At 40.6% G+C, this 27,500-nt stretch overlaps 2 protein-coding genes across 2 annotated transcripts; both read right to left on the minus strand.

The window, feature by feature from the left end:
- Positions 1–2,867: 2,867 nt before the first annotated feature.
- LOC308094004 (uncharacterized protein) lies at positions 2,868–11,411 on the minus strand (the record flags this gene model as incomplete). Its single annotated transcript, XM_080440420.1, has 6 exons — positions 2,868–4,312; positions 5,594–5,706; positions 5,860–5,993; positions 6,107–6,412; positions 8,878–8,988; positions 11,204–11,411. The coding sequence occupies 6 exons, from the start codon at positions 11,409–11,411 to the stop codon at positions 4,189–4,191; spliced, it is 996 nt and encodes a 331-aa protein (XP_080296546.1). The 3' UTR covers positions 2,868–4,188.
- Positions 11,412–15,711: 4,300 nt separating this feature from the next.
- On the minus strand, positions 15,712–21,730 carry LOC308098972 (uncharacterized protein; the record flags this gene model as incomplete). The annotated part of the gene is made up of 6 exons (XM_080447458.1): positions 15,712–16,862; positions 17,133–17,230; positions 17,464–17,597; positions 17,721–17,945; positions 18,457–18,567; positions 21,529–21,730. 6 exons carry the CDS (start codon positions 21,728–21,730, stop codon positions 16,739–16,741), a joined length of 894 nt encoding a protein of 297 aa, XP_080303584.1. The 3' UTR covers positions 15,712–16,738.
- Positions 21,731–27,500: the final 5,770 nt, after the last annotated feature.

Genomic DNA, 27,500 nt, shown 5'->3' on the forward strand with positions numbered 1-27,500 from the left:
CCGATGTGACGATGATGATGATGATGATGATGATGATGATGACACGTGAGAAGAAAACGGCTGAGGGAAAGGAAGATGAAAGAGAGGGGGATGAGAGGAGAGGAGTTTTGCAGAACAGAAGTAGGCTGGAGAGATGAAACTAGAGGGGGGAAGAGAGACAGAGAGGAAACAGCTGCCCCCAATAACGAGTATGGCACCCATTATTGTCTCTCTCTCTCTCTCTCTCTCTCTCTCTCTCTCTCTCCCCTTGTTCTGGCTTTTTCTGCAGCCTCACACTCCTCTCCACGTGAGCTGGGTGCTGGTGGTGGCGTTTACGTGTGTTTGGGGTGGGGGATGGGGTGAAGGATCGGTACCGCTGTACACCTGCACACACGCACGCACGCACGCACGCACGCACGCACGCACGCACGCACGCACGCACGCACGCACGCACGCACGCACGCACGCACGCACGCACGCACGCACGCACGCACGCACGCACGCACGCACGCACGCACGCACGCACGCACGCATGGACGCACGCACGCACACACACACCCATGCGCACACACACCCAAGCGTGCACACACACAGAATTGTGACCACGTTTCAAATACACAAAAAGGTCGGCCATTCACACATACTGAACTGAAAAGAGCAAAATAGGCTGTGTACCATCATGAACCCTATAGCTCTGGGGGGCAAATATTCTGCGAAAATAGCAGATCTACAAGCTCACAAAGTGTCGTAAGTAACGTGACACGTTGTGAGCGCCTACATCAGCTATTTACGGTGAAGAGATTTGGTCTAAAAAGAAGAGAGATATGGTGTAGAGGTGGCCAGTTTAGACCCCTGGGGGACTCTGGTTAATGAGGTATGTAGGATGTAAGGGGTTAAAGAGACACACACACACACACACACACACACACACACACACACACACACACACACACACACACACACACACACACACACACACACACACACACACACACACACACACACACACACACACACACACACACACACACATTTCAAAAGGGCCCATAATGCTGGTGCCCCTATGGCGCCGGCCGGATAAATGTTTTCATATTTTAAATTAACACTAAGAATCTAGGATTATACTGAAAACATAACTCCACAAACATGAACAATATTCATACAAAAGTTCTGTCACTGATTATCTATATGAGGAATTCAGCATGTATTACTCTAGTTGGACACAACCTCGTTGCCCCCCCTGATCGTGAGGAACTAAAACAATCTTTGCAAGAAGAGACACAATAACCACCCAGCCTGCCCTAAGAATCCAGTACCCTTGAATTACTGGTTATCGAACTGTCTTCACTTATAACAAAGTTTATTTAGGATGCAACGTTTCGGCCACTTCATCAGGCATAGAGAAGCAAGAGCACACACACACATCCCACCTCCCGCACACAACAAGGGGCCACAAACCAGCGTCCATGGACGCGCAGCAAAGTGAGGAAACGGTCATTAATATATCATCCAAAGAACTAACAGACACTCAGTTGTCCTTTCTTTCCAAGGGACTTTCTTTTGTACCTGCCAGTGGTGTGAACATTTTTGGTTTAAAGGTGGATTTGTTCAAATGCTTTAGGAAAATCAAACTAAACTGAGATTTTTTTTCTCTAAGAACACAGACTCTGCCAACACCATCATATACCCACCACTCATTTCAAACGAAAGTGTTCTTTCTGTCCCTTTGTGACTAATCCCTCTATAAATACTTTTTGCAGGATTGTTGAGCAAGACATGAAAAAGTATGTTAAGCCTAGCCGCATTTCATATAATTTGTCCAAAGAAGAAAGGTTATCATTAGACACTTTGGCAAATGACAAAGACATTGTAATTAAGCCTGCAGATAAAGGAGGGGCTATTGTCACAAGACGCTGTCAAATACAAAACTGACTGACTGTTCCCAACTATCCAACACATTACATTTACATTACAGTCATTTAGCAGACACTTTTATCCAGAGCGACTTACAATAAGTGCATTCAACATACTGTAGTTAGGCAAGAAAACTACTAATCACCAGATTAGTAAAAAAAATCATCTTCTAAAACAAGCAACTAAGAGTACACCTAGCGCTAAGGTAAAAGTGCAATATATCAGCTACCTACTTTCTTAAACAGATGAGACAAATAGGAAAATCAAATGAGCCTATGCTAACTTATTTATGGGTTATTTCGAGAACAACTTCGTTTTTAACTTTGAGAAGAATATGTACCTCCCACAAATTCTAAAGTACTACAGATACATTGATTGATACTACAGATACATTGATATTTTTTGTATTTTCCAGCTGACTATAGATGAGTTGCACAGCTTTATAGAGTTACTAAATAGTTTTAAGAGAAGGTATTTCTTTTGGATATGTGGGTCTCTATTGATAAGGGTGGCCTATCAACCACCTTATATAGAAAGGACACAGGCAGGAACACATTATTGTTGGCCAAGAGCGCACACCCCACAGCCCTCAAAAAAGGTTTGCCAAAAAGCAATTTTACAGACTCTGAAGAATATGTCACACAATACAATAGATGACTATATGACATCTAGTGAGATGAAACAACAATTTATTCAAAGGGGCTACCCGACAGAACGGGTTGAGCAGGGGTTTAATTCAGCTTTAGAGAAACCCCAGTCTGATTTACTACAAAAGTTTTATTCAGATATTTTTTTATACAACTAGATTCTGCCAAGTAGGCCTACCGTTTACCTTTATATGTCTATGCTGGCATAATTCCTAACTACTGAGAAATCAAGGAGTATAGCCGCACATTCTGAGCTGCCGATTGAGAAACCACTCAATCAACCCAAATTGGGACCGGTTCTACTGGTTTGTGATTGATTGATTGATGATTGCATACTTTATTTAGAAGTTTGCAGAGCACATTACAAAAAGTACATGGAAGTACAGTTCACAATACAAGGTCAACTAAATAGGATTGAAAAAGCCCAGAAAAGCCGCATTGGCTTGTTTCAAATGGGGTCCTCACGTACTCAATTCATCGAGACATTAAATGACAGACAGATACTCTACTATGCAGAACATCATATGAACATTTTAAAGGTAAGAAAATCTGAAAAACTAAAAATATGTACAGTAAACAGTTCGAGGGGGGAGGGGGGCTAGGTTAAGACTTTGACAGGGGCCAGTTTCGAATTGCAGCCTACTGAAGGTATTCTTTTAGGGCAGTTTTGAAAGTGAGTAGGGTTTTATACTCCTTCACTACTTGTGGTAGGGCATTCCACATTTTTGTTGCATAGCAGGAGAACTAATTCAACCCCTTGTTTGTTCCAAATCTGGGTTGGACGTGATCAGTGGAGCTACCTCTGGTGATTACGATTGTGACTGTGACTGGTCAAACTTACAGAGTGGAATGGAGAACAGGTGAAGACTCAATCAATTCAAGTTCATAACGTCACATAAAATTATAACAGATCCAATACATATGTCAATACAATCGAATAAACGAAAAGAAAAGAACCACAAAAAAAGGAAAAATAATACAGTGCATGAATTATCCAACATTGTGAGAAATACAATTACATCTACACAATAATAGGCTATAGTTAAATGACATTTACAGAAAAGCCTAATATGGTGTTGATAGAAAGTATACGTTTAGTAGTTCAACACTGAGCAGACAAAGAAGACATACTATAAGCTACATAAAAAAAATCTATCTCTGAACAAAGCTCACAAAAGCTAACTTACCCTATGAATATACTGTATGTCATTTGTGTAATCTGCACAAACATTTAAGCAACAATTTATGGATGGGGAGGGAGTATAAATCAGTGAATCGTACAATTAAACTCAGAACTCCATGCTTACTGTGGGTGCGTTTGAAAATACAGCACTGAGCGCACTGGCCAATACAAACTAATTGTTGCGAGTGTGCTCCGGTGCGTAATTTTCGAACGCACCCTGTGTGTCTCATGGTGGTTGCAGCTACACAGCATAACGAGGTGAGAGGGAACCTGACATCGTTTAAACGCTAGACAGGTCTTAATTAAACCATTTTTAAAGGGCACTTTGGGCATCAGGTGGCAAAAGGGCAGGTAGGCTACCCTCCTGCCATGCTTAATGGCATCCTCTGCATAAAGATAACATTTCAAATGGTACAAAGTACAATTTGTCAAAATTTTACATCATGTAGTTGTACCAACATTTCACTAGATAACTCTTTCACAGATCGGATAGCTCGGGGCAGAACATGATATGTCGACCCATCCTCCACCTTGAAGCACAACACAGTCTTCATCTCCAGAGTTATTAGGCTCACCAGGGCGCCAGTACCTGGAGTAGGAACATTTAATTACAATACATTTACATTACATTTAACCATGACCTCAAATTATGTTCTAGATATTAGATGCAAACTAGAAAATATTGTTCCTGAAGAAACAATGTGGGCTCGCTTTAAAGCCAAAACATAGTAGTTATAAAAAGTACATTTCAGTTTGACTCGGTATCTCTGTCTTTGTGTTGTGTGTGGGCGTACACGTGCCCCCGGTTGATCAGACTGGGAGCCCCCGTTATTATTCTCCTAATTCATCAGTTACACACCTGCTTGCATAGCTGATGGTAGTAAGGGGATGGAGGGGTATAGGGGACGGGAGTGATGGGTGTGGGGTGCTCCCCCTGGCTCCATTGAGCTTGTAGTAGGCCTGACCTCGACTAAGTCGACTAGTTGACTGGTTAGTCGCGGGGGGTCCGAGTCGACTGCGTGTCTCTTAGTCGACTCTAGTCGTTTTCTTTTTTGTTTTTTTTTAATGGCCAAAAATGTTTTCAATAGTTTTTTGGCCAAGTCTACACCTGCAACCACACGTAACTTCAACTTTATTCTTCTTATTCCTCGTCTTTGTATTGGTATTGTCTGTGTTGGAGCGCCTCAGTGCGGCTGCAGAGTTCATGTGCAACCTCTTCCAGAGAGAGATAGAGACACTAGAAACTCTGCTGGAGACACAAAACAAACTGTGTAGACTTGGCCCTTTGAAATAAAATGTATTTTGTCCCAAAAAAAAAAAAAACTGCCAGTCGACTATTGGCAATTAGTCGCCAATTAGTTTCGACTAAACAAATCCTTAGTCGGGGACAGGCCTAGCTTGTAGATTACCTATTTCCGATGGTTTACAGTGTGTGTGAGTGTGCGTGTGTGTGTGTGTGTGGGGGGGGGGGGGGGCTGTCGGGTTATGTTGACTAATACACAACATTAGTGTTAAATTGGAGCTTGAAATGTACAAAATTATTGCCATAAAAATGTCACCCATTTACACACACATTCATACACCAATGGCGGAGGAAACCATGCAAGGCACCTGCTCATTGGAAGCAATTAGGGGTTCAGCGTCTTGCTCAAGGACACTTCAACACTAAATCTGCTACTGCAGCGAGCCCACAATTAACATAATAGTGAAATAGACAACATGTATAATTGTGTTGGTGAGAGTGTGGTTGGCTGATATTGTATTATAAGATTTAATGCCATTAAGAAAAAAGTATAGCGAAGATGAAATCCCTGTATGTGAAATGTGCTTATGAGTTTACTGTAAATGAATAATGAATGCAAAGTCTTACGTTGGTGTGGTCAGTGGCGTTCCATCTACCCATTTCCACCCTCCTTCCTCCTCTCTGTCAGTCAAACCCAGCCACACGTTACGGTATCTGTCAACAACTGTGTTAACAAAGTCCTGGACAGAAAGGATAGATATGTTACAATACACACACACGGGCACGCACACACACACACACACACACACACACACACACACACACACACACACACACACACACACACACACACACACACACACACACACACACACACACACACACACACACACCTGCTTTTCTTTGCTGTTTATGACCATCAGGTCTGATTGTTTCTCTTTACAGTATTCTCTGCTCTGCTCCCAGGTTCTCGTCCAAGAAGAGATGTAATAACACACACCACCACCAAATTTAAAATTACGTGGTTCTAAAAAAAAGGTAAAAAGTTAGACACTTTTGTTATTAATGATAAAAGATGAACAACATGATATAACAATGAAACAACACAACAACAAACAACAACTTTGATGTCTCACTGACCACAAAGAATCCTCTTGATGTCATCTCGTTCAATTAGTTTGTTATATCTGGACTGTAGATGGTCAAAACTGGACTGTATTGGATCCATCTGTTGAGTCAGATTGTTATATCTGGACTGTATATGGTCAAAACTGGACTGTATCTGGACTATCTGTTTAGTGATGTTATCATATCTGGACTGTAGCTGATCCTTCTGTTCAGTCAGATTGTTATATCTGGACTGTATCTGGTCGTTCTGTCTAGTGATGTTATCATATCTGGACTGTAACTGTTCTTGGTCTTTGGTCAGGTTGCAAGAGTCAGAATCTGCAAGAAGGAGAATCGACAATCTGATGAGTTTTACATACAACTTTGTTCTAATAGTAAATCTTCATTTGACATTAAGACAAGGGTCTTATTTTGGGGGAACAGGTGAACTGGTGTGGTGGGTGTGGTGTGGTGACAGATACTTGGTATTTTCCAGACTGGAGAAGGGCAGCGTACCCATAGTGAAGAGGTGAGGTGGGTTGGAGGTGAATTAATATATTATCAGTGGGTGTGTTGTATAGGTGGATTCAATCATGACCAATCAAAGGATTGCTTTTCATGACCTTTAAGAGCAGTGCAAAGTGCTCAGCTCAATGCGTTCAGGTCATTTCCACAGAAGAAAAGCCTCAGAAACTTCATTTCTCACCAGAGTAAACTGATGTCCTTGTGCAGGAGGTGGAGGGACATCAACAACAAATGTACTACTACGGCGCTCGGGTGGTGCAGTGGTAAACAGCCCACCAAGGCGGAGTCAAGGGGATCAAATCAACTGTGGTGCATCGGCGTTGTCAAGTGTCTATACAAACACAATTGGCCCGTGTTTTGGGGAGGGAAGCAGGGTAGGGAGTGTGATATTTGTCACTGCACATACTCCTACAAACTTGACTGGCATATCCTGCACAACACCACCACAACAGTGTTGCCTCTAGATAGGCTCAAGTCCCACCACCCGTACAACAAGGCGGTACAAGAGCTGCTCAGGTCCATCCCTGAGGACCTGTCTACAGAGGCATGGCTGGCGGCAGGCAGCCTGGAAGCAGGAGTGGGAGTTGGCCGGGCCCACACGCATCCACCGTTACATCCTGCCACGCCGCCAATGGACCCTGCTGAACCGCCTGCGAACTGGGGTCGGATGCTTCATCCATGAGGAAGTGGGGCCTGGCGGACGGAGCAGCATGCGAGTGTGGGGAGCCGGAGCAGACCGCTGAGCACATAATCACAGTCTGTCCCCTGAATAAACCACCCTCGGAGGCCGGCCTCTTCGATGTGGGACCTGAGACGAGGGCGTGGCTGTACACTACTGAACTGGACATCTGATGATGACACACGAAAGAAGAAGAAGGTAGTGTGGTAGTGTTCCAGTGAAAAGTATATCTCACAATGCCAGTTCATTAGTCTAAACTACATGGACGGACATCTACAAAATGACTGCTGCATTGACCTCCTCGTGGTCATCTTCTCAGGGTCTGTGTGGACCCTCAGTAGACACCTGACTAGAATGTTCACGTAATTTATTTTGTGTCTTTGCATAACTGTCCATGAGAAATGTTCTATTGTTTAGAGTACACTGGACTATGAAAGACAAAAAGTCTACGAAACTGTTCAATAATGGCCGACTTGGCATTATGTGTATTAATCTAACTGAATAATCAGCAAGGCTTTATAAAGATCACAGTGTTGGATTAAAGCACGAATTTAAAAAAAAAATTTGATATTTAATATCATATGGTGTATGTCCCTCAAACCTTTTTCAAAAGGTTTGAGCCTAAATCATCACTCAGATATACTCATCCCAAGTCAATTGTCTCTGGCTTATACAGCACTTTCAGCTGCAATACCAAAACGTCCTCTTGGGCAGGGGGGGGGGCTACTGAGCAATTCTGTCTGTTAATACAAAAAAATATTTAAAACAATTCTTAAAAAAAAGGAAAAAAAATGGAAAAATTCTGCATAAAAAGAAGCATCTAAGAAAAATACAAAATCGAAAAAAAAACACTTTGAACATTTTTGAACAATTCCACCAAGTGTTTGAGGTGCCTGTTTCACCCACTTCCGGGGGGCGGAGCCAAAATCCGAGCCCGAAGTATTTGTTCGTAGACCCCCACTTAGGGGGGGTAGAAAAAGTTTCGGAGCGATTCGGGCACTTTTCATTTAACATTGGGTTTGCCATCAATAATGTTTGTGACATCATAAACATTTCCATTCTGAGATCGCCTGTTCAGACACGCCCATTCTGGAAATCCATGAAATGAGAAGGAATCACTGAATTTAAAAAAAAAATTACAAGAGACACTGGGGACCCCAAAAAATACAAAAAAACAAGAAAAAAGTGATTTTCGTGGTGTAGACCCTTTAAACATTGTCACGTGTGGGTTAGAATGCATTAAAACAGGCTAACATTTTTTTCCATTTTGAGATCTTCATTCTAAAATGAAATGAAGAAACATAAAAAAATATAAATGCAGGCTTGTGTGATTTTGGAGACGTGTCTGGGTGAGCCTCCGCCAGATAAAGAGTGCTGAAAATAGCAATGGACAAGTCACAAGTGTGTGCTTGTGTACCCAAAACACAAAACACACGAATGTGGTGAAAAACAGAAATGGTCAATATGCCTGTCTCCTGCACACCTCATACCAATCCACCTGACCCAAAATAGGACCCAATGTATTTAAAGCAACAGCCATCAACGCTATTTCTGACAAAATTATACATGTAAATATACTGTTTATTATAGAATTACTCACTGTATATGACCAGGCCAGTGATGACAGCCAATAGGATTACACACAGCACACCCAACAGACCCAGACACACTGCAGCAGCTCTGGAACCATTCTTCTTGGACTCATCAGAGCCTGAAAAGCACAAGACAAACCTACATTATGAAGATACTTCAGAGGATTAAAGTTTAAAATAAGTGACACCTTTTAACAAGTTATGATGTTTTATGATAGATAACAAGTAATGCATCTTATATTCAAATTGGCTTAAGGCTGGTGGACCACAGCCATGTCACTCTGACTCAGACATAACCATAAACAAACTTTAATATACTTAAAACCATGGCAAGTTCACTAGATGTGTTTGCAGATGTATATGCCATTCATATGATATCGTTGCTGTCGGGCAGACACCCGCTAACTCAATTTTTGAGCTTTTTTTTAATTTTGTATGAATCAGTGCTATTGAACACCCTTTACGTCTGTGTGTTGGTTAAACAAATATTGAACCAATGAACAGTATTAAAAAGTGCTTCTGACAAAACCAGCTAACTCCATTGGATCCTCAAACTGTCTGCTAAACCAGCTAACTCCACCAAAGGGGGGTGGAGTTAGCTGGTTTTGCTGACTCCAGGCTCCACCCCCTTTTGACCGCCAACCTCATTGTGAGCTTGGAGGTCCAGTCAGCTGTTCTTATCAATGATGGACAAAACCTCCTAACTCCACTTTTTGTTTTGTTTTTTCATTTCCTAAATAAATAACATTTTGGAACTGGTTTCTGCCCGACAGCAGAGAGAGAGATAGTACTGCCATCATCGGCCTCCAAGTGCTATGATAATGGGAACTGTACTAAGAACTTTGACAACAGGTACAACAGAAAGGCTATAACTGGTATCATCGTTCTCAACCAACATTGCTCTAATTTGAATAAATAGTGAGGATAAGGTTAGTGTGCCTGTGCCACACACACACACCCCATGGTATCAAATATCAAACCTTGAATGAATACAAATATTCAGTTAAAAGCAGCAAATAACGTAATGATCTTCACATGTGGCTGAACTGTCTGTCTGTCTGGTTGGTCATTCACAACGATACATTTCTTCAGTAAAATAAATTATCTTTAGTGTGGATTTATGAAGCAAACATTAACTGCACCACAAGTCAAGTGACTTTGTACATGCAGTACTTATTTTGTAAACTATAACATTAAGTTGTCCGTGAAAATATGATTATTTCTGACAACATTCAGAGTTCATGTCACTGTTTCTGATCTTTTTAATAATTAGAGTATAGCCACATCTGATTCTGCAGCCAGAGTTTTAACTAAAACTAAGATGAGAGAACATAATTACTCCAGTTTTAGCTTCACTACATTGGCTCCCGGTTGTTTTTAGGATTGATTTTAAAATTACTTTACTTGTTTATAAAGCTCTCAATGGTCTGGCACCTTCCTACCTCTATGACTGCTTGCCTAGATATTGTAGCGACCCTGCTGGAATAATGACAGAGACTTGTGGGAGGAGGGGGGGTTGATGGGGGGAGGAGGTGCCTAGTTCAGGTATGCAGTTTAGGTCAGGCTGAGAAGGGGTTAACACATGATCAAAGGGGGTGGGTAAAGCAGAAGCCCGCGAAGAGGAACGAGGAAGTGGCAGAGACACTATGGTGGCACAGTGTGTGGAGAGACTCAAGCTAGACAGACAGAGCAGCCTCTTTGTTGTTTTCGGCACCCTCCCAACCCAGTTCTAGCCCTAAAGGGCAATAAAACCCGGTTCTCCGGTTAAAACGTCAATCCATGTTTCCTCCTTTTATTCAAGTTGTGAGTTAGCTGTGAGGGACCGCAAACGCTACAATATGTTCCAAACCGCCCCCTCAGGTCTTCTAGTGCTGACCTGCTCGAGGTGCCAACAATGGCATATAAAAAACACGGTGAAGCAGCATTCTGCTTCTACTGGCCGACGGCTTGGAATAAACTCCCATTACACCTAAGACAGGCAGCCTCTGTAGATAGCTTTAAAGCACAGCTCAAGACCTATTTCTTCACTCTTTTTTTTGGTTTATTTTTAAATCTCATGTCCTCACTGTAATTGCCTGATTCATTACTTTTTTCTATAAAGCGTCTTGTGCTTTATTCTTGCTCTGTAAAGCACTTTGAGCTGCCTGTCATGAAAGGTGCTATACAAATAAAGTTTATTATTATTATTATTATTATTATTATTATTATTACCCATTATTATTATTGTTATTGTTATTGTTATTGTTATTTTTAATATTATTAATATTATTAACTGTATCTTCATATACCAGTGCACCACTGCTCTTGCATAATCATTGTAGCATTTAGTTTTACCGTCATGCTGTGCTTGTGTTGTGTTCTGCTGTACAGCATCCTGCTGGGTACCAGGGTCAGGGTCAGGGTCAAGGTCGTCTGCAGAGACATAGATGTCTACCATCCTTTCCTCTCTCTCTCCTCTCTCCTCCATCTCCTGCTGCCTCTCTCTTCGGCCATATCTGACCTTCTTGGTCAGGTCTGGTATGGCATACACGTCCTCCGCCATTCTAGCTCATTGCCAAACTACACTCATTGTACAACTTGTTGGGGAACAGAAGTCCCAAAAGAGGAAGTCTAACCTGCTAGACTCAACGGAAGCTACTAATTATACACTTTGAGCGTGAAGTGCATTAGATAGCTGTATTTGCCATGTTCTGCAACCACACATCACATCCACAGGTCTCAGAAACACAGGGAGAGGGCGAATGTTGTTTCCTTCTGCTGCTGTGCGTCATTAAAATGTTACTTATTTGACAGTTCTGATAACTTTATTATGTGCAACTTTTTTAAGCTGTGCTTTTAGGTCAGCACCCATCATACTCTGAAGACTTTGGGTTGAGCATGTCAGTTCACCTGTTTCTTGCTAAATCCAAACTTATCAGGAGGGAAAACTTAACAATACAGCCTACAGCCTTTGTATTGAAAATGAGGGGAGGAGAGCAACTGTGGTTCAGTATGAGAAACACTTTCTCCTATGAAGGCATTTGGACAGGTGCTTGGGCCCTAGTCTACTACAGTATGTGTGCACATGGCAGCTTACTGTATATCTGTAACCGCTTTAAGGAGGATAGACATAATGACGCAAACATCTCATTGTGAGCAACAGTCACAGGAAATGTCAGAGGAAATGCCCACCACACTGTTGTGGTGGGCATTTCCTCAGCATTTTAAAGCTATTAATGAAACAGAATATGAATTAATAACATGCATGTCTTTGTTCATGTTCTTGCAGGTTGCAGGGCTTTAGGTCTGTAAAGATGGAAGGTATTTCACTCTGGATGGAAGGATTTCCATGAATGGAAACTATCCAGAACTCTTACCCATGCCATGTTCAGGAAGAGGCTCTTTATCTGGCACCACCACTGTGTCATCAGCAAACTCAACAATGGTGTTTGAACGGTTTCTGGCCACACAGTCATGGGTATAGGGTATAGCAGAGGTCTCAGTGTGCAGTGCAGGGAGTCTTGGGGGGGATCCTGTGTTAAGGGTGGGGGTGGTAGAGGTGAGGCTGCCCACCCTGACCAATTGGGGTCTGGCATATAAGTCCAGTACCCAGTCACACACTGCAGGGTTCAGTCACATGTCTGTCAGTTTGCTAGCAGCCTGGTGGGGACTAATACTATGTTGTCAAAGCTTTAATCAATAATAACAATGTAACATTTCCCCTTCTCTGTTGTTGTCGTGGTGGGAAAGGGTGGCATGCAAGGCCTGGGAGATGGCGTCATCAGTTAAAAATGTTTCCATAACATTATGTCACAAGGCCCATCCATATTATCCATTATCTACAGTACACCAGTTTGGCAATATCCTTGCAGAGCTGGGCAAAAAACACTATTTTCAAGTTTCAGTTTGTTGACAAATACAATTGATTCAGCAGGAATGTGTGTATAAATGGCAGAATGGCATACTAACCATGGGTATGATTTTAACTTGAAATTAAGCAGTTTAAATGCAATTGAAAGGGCTTTATTGGCATAAACATTTCAAGAACAATGTTGCCAAAGCATCAAAGTACAAATTGTTCAATTATCTGTCATCATGTAGCTGTACCAACACACCAGCTAGCTAACAAAGTTAGGTGTCAGCTACTAAAGAAAAATGCTGTTGGTGCATACATCATACCAAGTTTTTTTCTTTTTGTACACATAAACATTTGATTTGATGATGCTCTTTTTATTCTCTTTTTGCACTCTCTTTTCTTTAAATCTTTTTACGTTTTCTATCATTATTCTATTCTATTACCTATGCTGCTGCATTGTCTGAAGGAAGCCAAACCAAAATAAGTTTTACTCTTATGTACCTGTACACAAGATGTAACAATAAAGTACAACCGAGAACCTTGAACCTAATACATTTCACTAGATATCTCTTTCACAGATCCAATTGTTCTGGAAAGAGCATGATCCGTCATGATCCATCTTCCATTAATAAACTCAACACAGTCTTCTTCCTTATAGTTATTAGGCACACCATGCTGCCAGTACTTGGAGAAGTAGGAAGCATTTTAAGCATTTGCTTGTCTGTCAATCAGAAATGTTGTAATCGATCAAAATTCAATAGCAAATTGTGAAATTACACTGGACTGATAGAGAGAGGGAGAGAGAGAGAGAGAGAGGGAGAGAACAAAAGAACAAGAGAAAGGAAATGATCAGTATAATACTTTTTCTCAAATTAATAAAACGGATCACTGATTGTCTGTGTTCTCCTCGTTCAGTGGACTTGTGCGTGCGTGCGCCCGGCCATGTTAGGTTTCGATATACACTTCGTTGCCCGCGATACCACGTAGGCTACTGAAAATAGCCGATCTACAAGCTCACAATAGAGCTTGTAGATTGGCTAGATTTAAAGAGAACTTTAAATGATACAGTGAGCTAATGCTGACAAAAATATTCAGGGACATTCTGCAATTTTTAATGAATATGCGCAAAGTGTGCAGTGTGACCAAATATCACAGCTCAGTGTGAACATGTGGAACAGTCAACTGTAGAACATCTTGAGAGTTCCGGCTTGGCCTTGGCTTCTGAGGAGATAAGTATAGGGACCAGTCCAAGGAGAGATGGCTACAGATCAAACTCAACCAATTGTTATGTCATGTACATACAAGGTACAATGATGGGTATTGGGTAAGATGTTTACAACCAATGACAAATTGCCAGGCACAATGAGAGTCCAGTGACTCATATACAACAAGTCACCATAATCTACCAGAGGCAAGAATGCTGCCGAAACAAGGTATTGCTAGCTCTAAGGGAGAAACAGGATTTCTTTATAAAGTAAAAGCCTAACTTCACTAAGTAAAGTGAGGCTTAAACGATACTTTGGGATCGATGAGAATGTCCAAGTAGCCTACTCATAGCTTGAGACTAGTTTGTTTACATTTCCTTGAGAAAATACAATAAATGGAAGCAGCCTCACACTCCTCTCCACGTGAGCTGGGTGCTGGTGGTGGCGTTTACGTGTGTTTGGGGCGGGGGATGGGGGTGAAGGATCGGTACCGCTGTACACCTGCACACACACACACACACACACACACACACGCGCACGCACATGCACACGCGCACGTGCACGCACATGCAAACGCGCACGCACACGCACACACACACACACACACACACATGCATTGTTTGTGACCATGTTTCAAATACACACAAAGGTCGGCCATTCACACATACTGAACTGAAAGAGCTAATTATGCTGTACCTCATCATGAACTCTACCTAGCTCTGGGGGGCAAACATTCTGCGAAAATAGCAGATCTACAAGCTCACAATGTGTCGTAAGTAACGTAAACATTCTGCGAAAATAGCAGATCTACAAGCTCACAATGTGTAAGTAAGGTGACACGTTGTGAGCTCCTACATCAGTTATTTACGCTGAAGAGATTTGGTCTAAAAATGAGAGAGATTTGGTGTAGAGGTGGCCAGTGTGACCCCTGGGGGTTAATGAGGTATGTAGGATTTAAGTGGTTAAAGAGACACACACACACACACACACACACACACACACCCACCCACCCACCCACCCACCCACCCACCCACACACACACACACACACACACACACACACACACACACACACACACACACACACACACACACACACACACACACACACACACACACACACACACACACACAGATGTGCAGAGGGATCTGAAGAGGCAGGGGCTGGAATTTCTTTATTTTTTTTCCATATTTCTACCCAGATTTAGAGGAATATCTCATTTAAATCAACACTAGGAATCTAGGATTATACTGAAAACATAACTCCACAAACATGAACAATATTCATACAAAGGTTACTGTCACTGATTATATGAGCAATTCAGCATGTATTACTCTACAGTGGGACACAACCTCGTTGCCCTGATCATGAGGAACTAAAACAATCTTTGCAAGACAATCAGAGTCAATTGATACAGGTCAATATTTACACAGCGGATTTGAACCTGTGGTGGTGGGCAGGCATTTTACCACTGCGCCACCTTAAAGGAATCGAACTTAATACTGTATGTATTTGGCTATACAAGATTTTTTGAAAATAGCAGATCTACAAGCTCAAAACGCATTGCATCACACATTTTGAGCTTTTAGATCTGATATTTTCAATAGCCAATGTAATAGCGTTAAAGAGCAGGAAATGCCTTGTTTTGGGTATTTCCTGCTGAGAGCAGTTTTTCTGGGCGGGGCTTAACACCCCTGATGACACTCTCAGGTGAGTTGCAGTGATGTCATCAGAGTTACAGAAGGCATAATTCCTAACTACTGAGAAATATAGGAGTATAGTCGCACACTCTGAGCTGCCGATGATAATATTTTATTATGAACACAGAAACAGACAACACCAACGTTTCACAGATGAGACCCATTACAGATCAGCAGTGTGTAATCACTCAAACAACCCACATTGGGACCGGTTATACTGGTCAAACTTACAGAGTGGAATGGAGAACAGGTGAAGACTCAGATTTACATCAATTCAAGTTCATAATGTCACATAAAATTATAACAGATCCAATATATATGGCAATACAATCGAATAGCTACAAAAGAAAAGAAAAGAACCACAAAAAAAGCAACCACAAAAAAAGGAAAAATAATACAGTGCATGAATTATCCAACATTGTGAGAAATACAATTACATCTACACAATAATAGGAGGACATTTACTGAAAAGCCTAATATATTTCTCATCCAGTATATAACATGGTGCTGATAGAAGAGTATAAGTTTAGTAGTTCAACACTGGGCAGACAAAGCAGAACTATTATAAGCTACATAAACCAGGAGTTATTTATCACATTGATTGGAAGTAAGGGAAAGCAATTAACTACAGAGACAATTCAATCTCTGAACAAAGATCACAAAAGCTCAATATACTGTATGTAATTTGTGTAATCTGCACAAACATTTAAGTATAAAAGCAACAATTTATGGATGGGGGAGTTTAAATCAGTGAATCGTACAATTAAACTCCATGCTTACTGTGTGTTTGTCTCATGGTGGTTGCAGCTGCACAGCATACTGTAACGAGGTGGAGGGAACATGATGTCACTGCTTCAGGTGAAAACTGAAACTGAAATGTATGTATTAATGTAATTATAAATTATTATAATTATAGAACATGTATTATTATTTAAAAAATAAATTCTTCTTGATAAGGGCCATGGGTGTTGGGCAGGTCTTAATTAAACAATTTTTAAAGGGCACTTTGGGCATCAGGAGGCAAAAGAGCAGGTACCCTCCTGCCATGCCTCTGAATAAAGATAACATTCAATTGGTACAAAGTACAATTTGTCCAAATTTGACATCATGTAGTTGTACCAACATTTCACTAGATAACTCTTTCACAGATGCAAAAGCTCCGGGCAGAACATGACATGTCGACCCATCTTCCACCTTGAAGCACAACACAGTCTTCATCTCCAATGTTATTAGGCTCACTAGGGCGCCAGTACCTGGAGTAGGAACATTTAATTCATACAATTCATTTACATTATATTTAACCATGACCTCAAATTATGTTCTAGATATTAGATGCAAATTAACATGAAACGTGAAATAGACAACATGTATAATTGTGTTGGTGACAGTGCGGTTTTCTGGTATTTATAAGATTTAATGCCATTAAGAAAAAAGTATAGCGAAGATGAAATCCCTGTACTGTATGTGAAATGTGCTTATAATGAGTTTAAATTAATAATAGAAGAATGAAGGTAAAGTCTTACGTTGGTGTGGTGAGTGGCGTTCCATCTACCCATTTCCACACTCCTTCCTCCTCTCTGTCAGTCAAACCAATCCACCCAGTAGCTCTGTTCACAAGGTCCTGGACAGAAAAGCTGCTGGTTACTGAAGTACCAACTGTACGAGATAGGTTACAACCCTACACACACACACACACACACACACACACACACACACACACACACACACACACGCACACACGCACACACGCACACACGCACACACGCACACACACACACACACACACACACACACACACACACACACACACACACACACACACACACACACACACACACACACACACACACACACCTGCTCTTCTTTGCTGTTTATGACCATCAGGTCTGATTGTTTGTCTCTACAGTGTTGTCTGCTCTGCTCCCAGGTTCTCTGCTGACCAGAGATGTAATAACACACACCACCACCAAATGTAAATCCATGTGATGCTAAAAACAAAATAATAAAGTTAGCCACTGTTTTGTCATTTGCTCAGATTAATGATAAATGATGAACAACATGATATAACAATGAAACAAAACAACAAACAACAACTTTGATGTCTCACTGACCACAAAGAATCTTCTTGATGTCATTTCGTTCAATTAGTTTGTTATATCTGGACAGTAGATGGTCAAAACTGGACTGTAGCTGGTCCTTTTGTTCAGTCAGATTGTTATATTTGGACTGTATATGGTCAAAACGGGCCTGTATCTGGACGTTCTGTTTAGTGATGTTATCATATCTGGACTGTATCTGTGCTCGGTCTTTGGTCAGGTTGTTAATCAGGTTAGAATCTGCATGAAGGAGAATCGACAATCTGATGAGTTTTACATCAACTTTGTTCTAATAGCAAGTTGGCATTATGTGTATTAATAAATAATCAGCAAGGCTTTATAAAGATCACAGTGTTTAAAGCATTTAAACATTGTCACGTGTGGGTTAGAATGCATTAAAAAAAACATATTTTTTTCCATTTTGAGAGCTTCATACTAAAATGAAACTGAGAAACATAACAAAATATAAAAGCAGGGATGAGACTCCGCCAGATAAATTGTGCTGAAAATAGCAATGGAGGAGTCACAAGTGTGTGCTTGTGTACCCAAAAACACAAAACACACGAATGTGGTGAAAAACAAGGTACTTTGCCAACAGAATGGTCAAAATGTCTGTCTCCTGCACACCTCATGCCAATCCACCTGCCCCAAAATAAGACCCAATGTATTTAAAGCAACAGCCATCAACACTATTTCTGACACAATTATACATGTAAACATATTGTTTATTGTTTATTATAGAATTACTCACTGTATATGACCAGGCCAGTGATGACAGCCAATAGGATTACACACAGCAGACCCAGCAGCCCCAGACACACAGCAGCAGCTCTGGAACCATTCTTCTTGGACTCATCAGAGCCTGAAAAAGACAAACCTATGAGGATACTTCAGAGGATTAAAGTTTAAAATAAGTGACACCTTTTAACACATTTTAACAAGTTATGATGTTTTATGATAGATAACAAGTAATACATCCTATATAAAATTGGCTTAAGTCTGGCGGACCACAGCCACGTCACTCTGACTCAGACCTAACCATAAACAAACCCCATACGCCCATATACAGTATAGGCAGGACCACAGCCACGTCACGCTGACTATCACATAACCATAAACAAACCCGACACGTCCATATAGGCATGTCACTATGACTCAGACATAACCATAAACAAACCCAATATGCCCATATACAGGCATATATGGAGATCCGGTTTTCCAGAGCCACAGATCCGACCGCTATGCACATATGGGCATAAATGGATATCCAGCTCTCCAGAACCACCGACCCAAACAATATGTTCATATATGGGCAAGGCAATAGGGTATGGGCATGTACTGATGACATCAGGGATCTCCATATATGGGCATAAAAGGGACACAGGTAGACAGACAGATGCAGAGATCTCAATAGGGAACAAAAGGAACACAGACAGACGGGTACAACTGGTACTCTGACAAAGCCCTGATGAGCAATTAGTGCTCTAATTTGAAAGTGACTGGAGTCTGTCTCATTTCTCTGCAAAAGCCCTTGAATATGATGGAGTATGATTAAGGATTACTGTGATTATGGTAAACTCACATTTCATATCACCCACACGATACAGTAAGAACTCCTGTAACTTATTAAAAGTAAAATTAAAAAAAGTTAAAAAATTATTGATTGAATGACTTTACTACATTTCTGAATGCAATACCTCCGTGGACCACCAGTGGTCCGGTTGAAACCCCCTGCTATAGAGTGTTTGTTCAGTTTACAGGGGTCTCCCCGTCTCTCCAGTTCTTTAGTAAACAGAAAATATATTTTCTTTTGAACCTAATACCATGCATGTTGTCTTTTCTTTATTAAGAAATATGCTGTTATATTTTTTTCTTTTAACTTTAATTTACTTAAAACCATGGCAAGTTCATTAGATGTGTTTGCAGATGTATGTCATTCATATGATATCGTTGCTGTCAATTTTTTAGTTTTCATTTCCCCCCCATAAATCAGTGCTATTGAACACCCTTTACGTCTGTGTGTTGGTTAAAAAAAATTGGACCAATGAACAGTAGGCCTATTAAAAAGTGCTTCTGACAAAACCAGCTAACTCCATTGGATCCTCAAACTGTCTGCTAAACCAGCGTTCATCGTTCTCAACCAGCATTGCTCTAATTTTTGGGCGGTGAAACCGCCCCTATATGTGAGGTTTGTTCGACATTCGCTGCACTGTGATTGGCCACCATTGTACCCCCCCCCACCCATTGCACCCCCCCAACCCTGCGCTGTGATTGGCCACCAGTGTACCCCCCTAACCCTGCACCGTGATTGGCCAATCACAGTCTATTCAGGACTGTGATTGGCTAGTGAAACATGACACATGTGCATAGCCCTATAAATAGGACTATGCACTATGCACTATGCACAAAAAAAACACATTTATGGGTTTTTTTAAGTTAGGGGTGTACAATGGTTGGTCCACAATATTACTTTTCTTTAAGTGAACTTCCATCACTGTGATGACCACTGTGACCACACCGCCCACTTCACATTTTTTGAATAAATAGTGAGGATAACACACACCCCATGGTATCAAACATCAAACCTTGTCAAGGTTTTTTTGTAGATTAAACAATGCAGAGCACATGAAATGTGTGGCTAATCATACAGTAGGCTATATGAATAAATACAAATATTCAGTTAAAAACAGAAAATAAAGTAGCCTAATGATGTTCACATGTGGCTGAACTGTCTGTCTGGCTGCTTGGTCATTCACAACGATACATTCCTTCAGTAAAATAAATTATCTTTAGTGTTGGATTTATGAAGCAAACATTAACTGCACCACAAGTCAAGTGACTTTGTACATACAGTATTTATAAGTACTTTCGTTGCCCTGCAAATATGATAATTTTTGACAGCATTCAGAGTTCATGTCACTGTTTCTGATCTTTTTAGTAGCCTAATTAGAGTATAGCCACATCTGCGGCAGCCAGAGTTTTAACTAAAACTAAGATGAGAGAACAGATTACTCCAGTTTTAGCTTCACTACATTGGCTCCCGGAAGTTTTTAGGATTGATTTTTAAATTATTTGATTTGCTTATAATGCTCTCAATGGTCTGGCACCCTCCTACCTCTATGACTGCTTGCCTCGATATTAGTTCTCACCTGCTCGAGGTGCCTACAATGGCATATAGAAAACACGGTGAAGCAGCATTCTGCTTCTAGGCTGACGGCTTGGAATAAACTCCCATTACAGACAGGCAGCCTCTGTGGAATGCTTTAAAGCACAGCTCAATACCTATTTCTTCATTCTTGCTTGTAGTTGATTTTTAAATCTCTGTGTTGTTATTCATGTCCTTACTGTTTTGCATGATTCATTACTTTTTCTGTAAAGCACTTGTGCTCTATTCTTGCTCTGTAAAGCAGTTTGAGCTGCATTTCATGTCATGAAAGGTGCTATACAAATAAAGTTTATTATTATTATTATTATTATTATTATTATTATTACCCATTATTATTATTATTATTATTATTATTATTATTATTATTATCATCATTATTATTATTATTATTATTATTATTATTATTATTATTATCATCATTATTATTATTATTATTATTATTATTATTATTATTATTATTACCCATTATTATTATTATTATTATTATTATTATTATTATTATTATTATTATTATTATTATTATTATTATTATCATCATTATTATTATTATTATTATTATTATTATTATTAACTGTATCTTCATACCAGTACACCACTGCTCTTGCATAACAACCATTGATAGACGTGTTAGTTAATCATCGTAGCATTTAGTTTTACCGTCATGCTGTGCTTGTGTTGTGTTCTGCTGTACAGCATCCTGCTGGGTGCCAGGGTCAGGGTCAAGGTCGTCTGCAGAGACATAGATGTCTACCATCCTCTCCTCTCTCTCTCCTCTCTCCTCCATCTCCTGCTGCCTCTCTCTTCGGCCATATCTGACCTTCTTGGTCAGGTCTGGTACGGCGTACACGTCCTCCGCCATTCTAGCTCATCGTCAAACTACACTCATTGTGCAACTTGTTGGAGAACAGAAGTCACAAAAGAGGAAGTCTAACCTGCTACACTCAACGGAAGCTACAAATTTCACACTTTGAGCGTGACGTGCATGAGAAAGATGCATTTGCCATTTCTGAAACCACACATCACACCCACAGCTGCTGTGCATCATTAAAATGTTACTTATTTGAGAGGTCTGACGACTTTATTATTTGCAACTTTTTAAAGTCAGCATCCATCATACTCTGAAGACTTTGGGTTGAGCATGTCAGTTCACCTGTTTCTTGCTAAATCCAAACTTATCAGGAGGGAAAACTTAACAACATGGCCTACAGACTTTGTATTGAAAATGAGGGGAGGAGAGCAACTGTGGTTCAGTATGAGAGACACTTTCTCCTATGAAGGCGTTTGGACAGGTGCTTGTGCCCTATCTACTACAGTATGTGTGCACATGGCAGCTTACTGTATATCTGTAACCACTTTAAGGGGGATAGACATAATGGCGCAAATATCTCATTGTGAGCAACAGTCACAGGAAATGTCAGAGGAAATGCGCACCACACTATTGTGGTGCGCATTTCCTCAGCATTTTAAAGCTATTAATGAAACAGAATATGAATTAATAATATGCATGTCTTTGTCAATGTTCTTGCAGGTTGCAGGGCATTAGGTCTGTAAAGATGGAAGGTATTTCACTCTGGATGGAAGGATTTCTATGAATGAAAACTACCCAGAACTCTTACCCATGTTCAGGAAGAGACTAATTTCCTGGCACCACCACTGTGTCGTCAGAAAACTCAACAATGGTGTTTGAACGGTTTCTGGCCACACAGTCATGGTGGGTGTACAAGGGGACAGCCTTGGGGGGATCCTGTGTTAAGGGTGGGGGTGGTAGAGGTGTGGCTTTCCACCCTGACCACTTTGGGTCTGGTAGATAAGTCCAGTAACCAGTCACACACTGCAGGGTTCAGTCACACGTCTGTCAGTTTGCTAGCAGCCTGGTGGGGACTAATACTATGTTGTCAAAGATGCAATCAATAATAACAATGTAACATTTCCCCTTCTCTGTTGTTGTCGTGGTGGGAGAGGGTGGCATGCAAGGCCTGGGAGATGGCATCATAAATGTTTCCATAACATTATGTCATAAGGCCCATCCATGTTATCCATTATCTACACCAGTTTGTCAATATCCTAGCAGAGCTGGGCAAAAAAAAACAATTTTCAAGTTTCAGTTTGTTGACAAATACAATGGATTCAGCAGGAATGTGTGTATAAATGGAAGAATTGCATACTAACCATGGGTATGATTTGAACTTGAAATTAAGTTGTTTAAATTCAATTGAAAGGGCTTTATTGGCATCAACATTTCAACAACAATGTTGTCAAAGCATCAAAGTACAATTTGTCCAAATATCTGTCATCATGTAGCTGTACCAACACACCAGCTAGCTAACAAAGTTAGGTGGCAGCTACTGAAGAAAAATGCTGGTGGTGTATACAACATACTGTAGTGAATATTATACAATGGGTGTGAGTAACACACCTGTGATCATATTGCATGCGTGTGACCTTAGTCAACCTTTAACATGTCTCTGAAAGCCCATGTACCTTCTCTTAGAGTAAACGTAGTAGTGTACTAAATTTAGGGAACTTCAGAAAGTTTGCGTCCTCTCTTATCTAAGCCTAATCAATTAGTGTTAAGCAATTTGTCTAGAAACATTGACATGTTTGCAGAAGAACACGGTTATCTACAAGGACCAGATGTTCATCTTCCAGCGAAATCAACGGGGAGGCCATTTGCACCCTGCAACGCACAAGAGGCTTTAGCGCTTGTGCAAGAAGAAGAAGAAGAAGAAGAAGTGGCCTTCTATGACCACGGTATATCCTGACTACCTTAACAGACAGGATGTCTGTGGGCCTTAGATGCTGCCTGTTCCGCTAACCACCTAACCATGAACCTTTGCACCCCAGATCACAATACTATATAGAGAGGCTTCCTTGATTGTAATCAGTTTAAAGTTAAACCGTCCATTTGAGACCGCCTCAAATGGGATGTTCCACATTGAACTTGTATGTATATGACTGTCTGTCTTTCAATAAATGAGAACATGTTAACCTTGGACGCTTGTTTGAGACTTAATGTGTTCCCGATGCATCGCTCTTCTTCTATGCTGCTACAACTGAGACATCACCTGGTATTTTCCTATGAACTTCTCTCATCCACATCATCTGACCAGACTTTGAATGACCTAGAGAAAGAAAATCGCTACACATACCAAGTTTTTTTTTCTTTTATGCATATATTTTGATGATCCATCTTCCACTAATAAACTCAACACAGTCTTCTTCCTTATAGTTATTAGGCTCACCATGCTGCCAGTACCTGGAGAAGTGGGAAGTATTTTAAACATTTACTTGTCTGTCAGTCAGTCAGCAATTTTGTAATCGATCAAAATTCAATTAGCAAATTGTGAAATGACACTGGACTGATAGAGAGAGGGAGAGAGAGAGAGAGAGAGAGAGAGAGAGAGAGAGAGAGTACCAGAACGAGAGAGAGAGGAAATTACCAGTATAATACTTTTTCTCAAATTAATAAAACGGATCACTGATTGTCTGCGCGTCTCTGTGTGCGTCTGTGCTCTCTCTCGTTCAGTGGACATGTGCGTGCGTGCGCCCGGCCATGTTAGGTTTTGATATACACTTCGTTGCGCGCGGTACCACATACCGAAAATAGCCAATTTACAAGCTACACAATAGAGCTTGTAGATCGGCTAGATTTAAAGAGAACTTTAAATGATACAGTGAGCTTTAGCTAATGCTGACAAAAATATTCAGGTACATTCTGCAATTTTTTATGAATATGCACAAAGTGTGCAGTGTGATAAATATCACAGCTCAGTGTGAACATGTGGAACAGTCTACTGTAGAACATCTTGAGAGCACAGGCTCGGCCTTGGCTTCTGAGGAGATAAGTATAGGGACCAGTCCAAGGAGAGACGGCTATACAGATCAAACTCAACCAATTGTTATGTCATGTAGATACAAGGTACAATAATGGGTATTGGGTAAGATGTTTACAACCAATGACAAATTGCCAGGCACAATGAGAGTCCAGTGACTTATACAACAAGTCACCATAATCTACCAGAGGCAAGAATGCTGCCGAAATAAGGAAAAGAGCTAAATATGAACCCTACCTAGCTCTGGGGGGGCAAACATTCTGCAAAAATAGCAGATCTACAAGCTCACAATGTGTTGTAAGTAACGTGACACGTTGTGACCTACATCAGCTATTTACAGTGAAGAGATTTGGTCTAAAAAGAAGAGAGATTTGGTGTAGAGGAGGCCAGTGTAGAGCCCTGGGGGTTAATGAGGTATGTAGGATTTAAGTGGTTAAAGAGACACACACACACACACACACACACACACACACACACACACGCACACACGCACGCCTAACGCACACACACACACACACACACACACACACACACACACACACACACACACGCCCACACACACGCACACACGCACGCCTAACGCACACACACACACACACACACACACACACACACGCCCACGCCCACGCACGCACGCACGCACGCACACACACACACACACACACACACACACACACACACACACACACACACACACACACACACACACACACACACACACACACACACACGTGCAGAGGGATCTGAAGAGGCAGGGGCTGGAATTGCAAAAGGGCCCATAATGTTTATTGATTGATTGATTGATTGATTGATTGATTGATTGATTGATTGATTGATTGATTGATTGATTGATTGATTGATTGATTGATTGATTCATTGATTGATTCATTGATTCATTGATTCATTGATTCATTGAATACTTTATTTAGAAGTTTGCAGAGAAAAAGTACATGGAAGTACAGTTCACAATACAAGGTCAACTACTTGGCTTGTTTCAAATGGGGCCTCACGTACTCAATTCATGGAGACATTAAATGACAGACAAATATACACTACTATGCAGAACATATGAACATTTTAAAGGTAAGACTGAAAAAACAGGTAAAACAGAAAAATATGTACAGTAAACAGTTCGAGGGGGGGGGGCTAGGTTATGACTTTGACAGGGGCCAGTTTTGAATTGCAGCCTCCTGAAGGTACTCTTTTAGGCCAGTTTTAAAGGTGAGTAGGGTTTTACACTCCTTCACTACTTTTGGTAGGGCATTCCACATTTTTGTTGCATAGCAGGAGAACGAATTCAACCCCTTGTCTGTGCCAAATCTGGGTTGGACGTGATCAGTGGAGCTGCCTCTGGTGATTGTGACTGGTCAAACTTACAGAGTGGAATGGAACAGGTGAAGACTCATAACGTCACATAAAATTATAACAGATCCAATACATATGTCAATACAATCGAATAGCTACAAAAGAAAAGAAAAGAACCACAAAAAAAGGAAGAATAATACAGTGCATGAATTATCCGACATTGTGAAAAATACAATTACATCTACAAACTAATAGGCTATAAATGACATTTAGAGAAAAGCCTAATATATTTCTCATCCAGTATATAACATGGTGCTGATAGAAAGTATACATTTAGTAGTTCAACACTGAGCAGACAAATTAGAATATTATAAGCTACATAAAAAAAAATGTCTTAAACTTTGCAGCTACAACCAGGAGACATTTATCACATTGATTGGAAGTAAGGGAAAGCAATTAACTAAAGAGACAATTCAATCTCTGAACAAAGCTAATAAAGCTCACTTATGAATATACTGTATGTCATTTGTGTAATCTGCACAAACATTTAAGTATAAAAGCAACAATTTATGGATGGGGAGGGAGTATAAATCAGTGAATCGTACAATTAAACTCAGAACTCCATGCCTACTGTGTGTGTGTCTCATGGTGGTTGCAGCTGCACAGCATAACGAGGTGGAGGGAACATGATGTCACTGCTTCAGGTGAAAACTGAGACTGAAATGTATTTTATTATAAAGGATTATTATTATAGAAAATGTATTATTATTATTTAAAACATTAAATTCTTCTTGATAAGGGCCATGGGTGTTGGCCTGTTGGGCAGGCCTTAATTAAACATTTTTTAAAGGGCAGTTTGGGCATCATGTGGCAAAAGGGCAGGTACCCTCCTACCATGCCTCTGCATAAAGATAACATTTCAATTGGTACAAAGTACAATTTGTCCAAATTTGACATCATGTAGTTGTACCAACATTTCACTCGATAACTCTTTCACAGATGCAAAGGCTCTTGACAGAACATGACATGTCGACCCATCCTCCATCATAAAGCACAACACAGTCTTCATCTCCAATGTTATTAGGCTCACCAGGGCGCCAGTACCTGGAGTAGGAACAATTCATACAATTAATTTACATTACATTTAACCATGACCTCAAATTATGTTCTAGATATTAGATGCAAATTAACATAATAGTGAAATAGACAACATGTATAATTGTGTTGGTGACAGTGTGGTTTTCTGGTATTTATAAGATTTAATGCCATTAAGAAAAAAGTATAGCGAAGATGAAATCCCTGTATGTGAAATGTGCTTATGATGAGTTTAAATTAATAATAGAAGAATAAATGCAAAGTCTTACGTTGGTGTGGTCAGTGGCGTTCCATCTACCCATTTCCACACGCCTTCCTCCTCTCTGTCAGTCAAACCAATCCACACATTATCTCTGTTCACAAGGTCCTGGACAGAGGAGAGGGACAGCTGCTGGT

Source organism: Gymnoscopelus braueri, assembly GCF_963280865.1.
Source record: "Gymnoscopelus braueri genome assembly, chromosome: 2".
NCBI classification, from domain to species: Eukaryota; Metazoa; Chordata; class Actinopteri; order Myctophiformes; family Myctophidae; genus Gymnoscopelus; species Gymnoscopelus braueri.